The sequence below is a fragment of the Etheostoma spectabile genome, chromosome 13, assembly GCF_008692095.1.
Source record: "Etheostoma spectabile isolate EspeVRDwgs_2016 chromosome 13, UIUC_Espe_1.0, whole genome shotgun sequence".
Lineage (NCBI taxonomy): Eukaryota > Metazoa > Chordata > Actinopteri > Perciformes > Percidae > Etheostoma > Etheostoma spectabile.
The window spans coordinates 23,245,751-23,250,796 of record NC_045745.1 but is presented as its reverse complement, the minus strand read 5'-3'; the positions used below and the strand labels follow the sequence as shown (position 1 = coordinate 23,250,796).

At 40.7% G+C, this 5,046-nt stretch overlaps 1 protein-coding gene across 1 annotated transcript in view; it reads left to right on the top strand.

The window, feature by feature from the left end:
* grm5a (glutamate receptor, metabotropic 5a) overlaps positions 1-5,046 on the top strand; it is a 22,081-nt gene that overhangs the window by 9,630 nt on the left and 7,405 nt on the right. Inside the window, exons 7-10 of the mRNA XM_032533261.1 lie at positions 2,195-2,430; positions 2,553-2,674; positions 2,761-2,885; positions 2,979-3,147. Coding sequence (XP_032389152.1) covers positions 2,195-2,430; positions 2,553-2,674; positions 2,761-2,885; positions 2,979-3,147 — 652 coding nt within the window. The remainder of the gene's footprint in view (positions 1-2,194; positions 2,431-2,552; positions 2,675-2,760; positions 2,886-2,978; positions 3,148-5,046) is intronic.

Below are 5,046 nucleotides of genomic sequence, written 5' to 3'. Positions count from 1 at the left end.
TGTGTGTGTGTGTGTGTGTGTGTGTGTGTGTGTGTGCGCGCGTGTGTGCGTGTGTGTGCATGTGTGTTCAAGCCTGTAGGTGGTGCAGCAACTCGCTGCACACAGCATATTGCCCTCCCAGGTCGATGTGTGGGTTTCAGAGCTCTCGTTCAAGAGTGATTCAAACTATTCAGAGTCAAAGCCATCCATGCTTTTCATATCCATTCCTGTCTTTTTTATGCCAGCATACCATTTCTGTGCTTGCTTCTCTAAGGATGTGTTATGAAATGATCTCCTACCTCACCCAGAGAACCAGGCATCATAAAAAAAAAAACACCCACGCTACTGTTGTGTAACTCCAGCTCAGTTTGCAAAGTTTTTTTAAATGACTTCCTTGGCTTTTTTTGTCAGTTAGAAAGAGAAGAGTGGATTTCTTTGTGTCAGTGAGGTGTGCGTGTTTACATGTATGCACATGTGTGGAGGTGTAATCAGCCTTTTGTCTTTGTTGATCGTAGACTAGTGTCCAGAGGGAAAGATAATAATAGATAGAGTAGAAACCTTTTTAAGGAATTCACTGATGAGTATAGCTTATTGAGTCCAAGCCCACAGTGTTTTTGAATAAATAGTAGATCCGATGTGTCTGCAGACACTGCAGTCTGATGGTGTTTGTCTGGTGTTTTAATTCTCTGAGCATCAGGTATCGTTTGTAATTATAGTCAGAAGGTGTTGCACCAAACTGCTATTCTGTAGAATGAAACAAATAACTAATCCCTTATGTAAAATGTCCAATTGACATACCAATATGCTGTGACATTGTCAGCATTAAAATGCATTAACAGACATGAAGAGTATGTTTCTTCAATGCAGGCCTATAGAGATTGTTGCTCCTTAAGTTATTAAAGTCAAGTAAATCAGTATGCTTTTCATTACAAGTGTGTCTCAATAGACTTCACAGATAATGAGCCCATAGAGATCTTATTTATCAGCAGTCAGACACAAACTTTGCAAACAAAAATATGCGACCATAGTCTAACCAAACAAAATGGCATGCTGAAAAGAAGCGTCTCTATCCCAGTTAGCCAAGTCCTTCCAGCACCAACAACCATTGATCCCTGGAGGTTTTTTTCAAGTTATCTTTGCATGTGAACATAATTAAAAAATGTCACTTCAGAATTTTTTTTAACTTGGATATGTAAGCAAATACTTACATTTTTATCACCCAATGGGTCTGGAATAAATCTGAGTCATCATGATGATTATTTTATTTTACTGTAACTCTCTGCAAAACAGCAAGGGGGTTAATTTTGTGAGGCACCAACTGTCTCTTACAATCTGTTCAACAGTGTTGCAAAATGTAGTCATAAGCACCAACTACAGCTTTTTACACCAGGCCAGATTTGAAATCCACTGCTATCATGGACTTGGTGTTATTCCTCTTTCTAAAACCATTATAAACTACATACGGTAACCGGTTGTACCCTAATCCTGTATTTAGTAAAAACCCTGGTTTCTGAAATATTTTGCCTGCAAGTGTTTTTTAATAAGAGCTACTGTAATGTTGGGTGATACTGGGAAACCAGTTTCATTGGGTGTAATTGTGAATCAAGTTCAAGTCTTAGTTTAGATCCCCAGCATATAAGGGTAAGGGGGTGAAAGCTGTTCTTTAGCATCAACACCATAATCCAAATGCCTCCGTCTTCTATAAGGACACATGGTAATGTAATGGACAAAGTAAGTCTTTCCTTTTAATCATTTGTTTCTTGGACATTGCATCAGGTTTACTAGCTGTTCCTTACAGATAGCAAACAGTGATAGGTTTTCCACAAGTCTTGCTGAGGTGACAGTGCTGTCTAAACAGTCAAATCCTGGTGTGGGTTACAATTGAGCAACATTTACCATAAGGCTCAAATGTGCTGTACATATAAATGAATGGTTTCTGTGTAAGAATTAGAAAAGCTATTTTGTAGAAACGTGTTAATGTCCACTATAATGGTTCTATTATTAACATTGTATGCCCGTACTATTTATCTCAACATTTCAATTTAAAATGCTGATTTGATCAATAGCTTTTAAAAAAACATAGAGTCATGTACATAGTCACGCATTAGGACCAATCCTCATTCAAACTAAATATGCCATGCCTTTGTCGCTCTTTCTCTTTCTCTTTCTCTTTCTCTCTCTTTCTCTCTCTCGCTCTCTTCCTCCTCTTGTCCAGTGATGGCTGGGCAGACAGGTCCGACGTTACCGATGGCTACCAGAGGGAGGCAGCTGGTGGAATCACTATAAAGCTAAAGTCAGCGTATGTGACCTGGTTCGATGATTATTACCTGAACCTGAAGCCTGACGCCAACCTGAGAAACCCCTGGTTCCCTGAGTTCTGGCAGCACCGCTTCCAATGCAGGTTGAAGGGGCATCCGCAGGAAAGCAGCATGTACAACCGCACCTGCACCTGTTAGTACAACACCATCCTTCACACACCTCCTTAAATGTATTTCCATTCAAAAAAATATCACTGTTAGTTTAGATTATAGTGATTGGGTTTCTCCTTATGAGCAGGTCTCTGTTCTACACAGGGAGAGAGTCTCTTCGCCATCAGTATGCCCAAGACACCAAGATGGGCTTTGTCATAAATGCCATCTATTCCATGGCTTACGGACTGCACGCCATGCAGCAATCTCTCTGTCCAGGATATAAGGTACGATAATGAACAGTGTGCAAATTTGTATGCTTTCACACTGGGCCTGACCGTATTGACAATGTTTGCTCCTCCCCTGGTGCCAGGGTTTGTGTGAGAACATGCGGCCCATTGATGGCCGCAAGCTGCTGGATTTCCTAATGAGAACCAACTTTACTGGTGTGTCTGGGGAGACCATCTACTTTGACCAGAGTGGAGACTCACCTGGCAGGTAAGGATTATGATGGGGAAGGAAGGAAGGAAATTAGAAGGAAATGGTAAATGTATGCATATGCTGTTTTACGCACACAGTTATGTGTCTTAGGTATGAAATCATGAACTTCAAGCGCACAGGTGAGGATGAGTACGCTTACATCTATGTGGGAAGCTGGGATCAGGGTGGCCTGAAGATGAACGATGAGGAAATCTGGAGTAACGACAGTGAAATCATCCAGTCAGTCTGCTCTGAGCCCTGTCTGAAGGCCCAGATTAAGGTATGCAACTATCCAACACACAGTTTTACATTGTAGAGAAATATGCGTTGTAAAATTGATAAACTATGTTGAATTACTTAAAAACACATTTTTGTCAAGTAAAAATACATGTGGTAACTTTACCTACTGCTTTATTTGCATGCATGCTCTAGGACAGGGGTCTTCAACAGGGGGTCCGCGACCCCCTAGGGGGTCCGCGGAGGTACTGCATGGGGGTTGCGAAAGTTTTGGTTGATTAGACTTTTTTTTATATTCCCATTACACATTAACATGAATTCAACACACTGTAGTAAACAGATAAATGGAGGCAGAAGATGTCTTTCAGTCATCAATGCACACATTGCACTATAGGACCAGTTTGATATTACACAATTTTATACAATATATATAATTAGGGGGTCCCCGCTCCATCTCGCCATCAGTTTGGGGGTCCTTGGCCTGGAAAACGTTGAAGACCTCTGCTCTAGGATATATATATATATATATATATATATATATATATATATATATATATATAAACATCTTCAGACTATAAATGATTTATATTCTACTTCTTAAGTCTGCATCATACCAATGGAAATCAGTTTTGCTAATAATGGAAGCTGTTTCCGTTATTATCTCCAAACAACAGACATGGTTTCATATATTCATGTGTGACTTGGGCCTACAAGTTTACAATCTGCAAATGGTTCAATCAGGTCCTCGAGTACCCCACGAGGGGCTCTTTCTTCAAGCTTTAATTATGTCCCATCTGGGCGTCTGTAACTCCATGTAGCATCTCCAAATCGTGGAGAACACTGCCTCCTCTGAATCATCCCAAACATCTCTAACATTAAAATCGTCCTACACACTCTACACTGTCTACCTGGAATGTGGCAGCTTGTAGGGAATTTAAAACTTAACTCTCATGCATAACATTTCGATTAGATCTACTTGTTCACACCTCCAGGACTTACACCCCAGCCCACATTCCTAGCTTTGGCTCTATCAGCTGCTTAGCTCTCTCTGAGATGTGCTGACCTTGACAACAGATGGGAGTCATTCAGATTCATAATAATTACTTTATTGTCCATTAGATTAGCAAATGTGTCTTTGGCACTGGCACATAAGACAACACATACTATACACAACGAAACAATTATGCATCTTAAAATCTTGAAGTTACCAAGTGGCAGTAATAAAACTGGATTGTTCTTTCACTAGCATGTAGGTCCTTCAAAACATTAACAGTGGATGATACATGGAAATAAGTATGTGTGGGTGGGTGGAGGGGATGGGGATGGGGCAGGCAAGTTTCAAGGGGCCTCTTATTAAGAATGGATACAGCTGACGGAATCAAGGATTTCTTGTTTAATCGTTATTCCTGGCCATTGGGACTTTCAGTTGACGGGCTGATGGCAGCAACTGAAATGCTGAGTTGAGAGGATGGGAGGGATCATAGATCTGGATTGCATTTTTGTTTGTGGATTGAGAAAATAAGTCCTGGAGTTGGAGTTGTTTTTCTGATCTCCTGACATGGCATGTCTTCAGACTGTGAGAGAAAACTGGAGCATCTAGGGAAACCCCTGGCAAACATGCAAGCGCCACACAGAGATTTGAACCCAGAACGTTCTGCAAGTAAAAGCATGAAACACTGACCCACCAATTATCCTCTCCTCAGCTTATTTTCACGCTGAAAACACGATAACACAATGACAACCTTTTTAAAATAATGAGCATAAATGTAGTGCTACCATCTTTCTGTCTTTTTTTCTTCTTTTGATCACCTGACAAAGAAATTCTCATTTCCCTGCCCATACAGAGTGTAAGATTAGCTACAGGAAAGTACCATTGGAGCTTTGAGACCTTTCTGCCCCTTTCATACAGGTGTGTGTGTGTGTGTGTGTGTGTGTGTGTGTG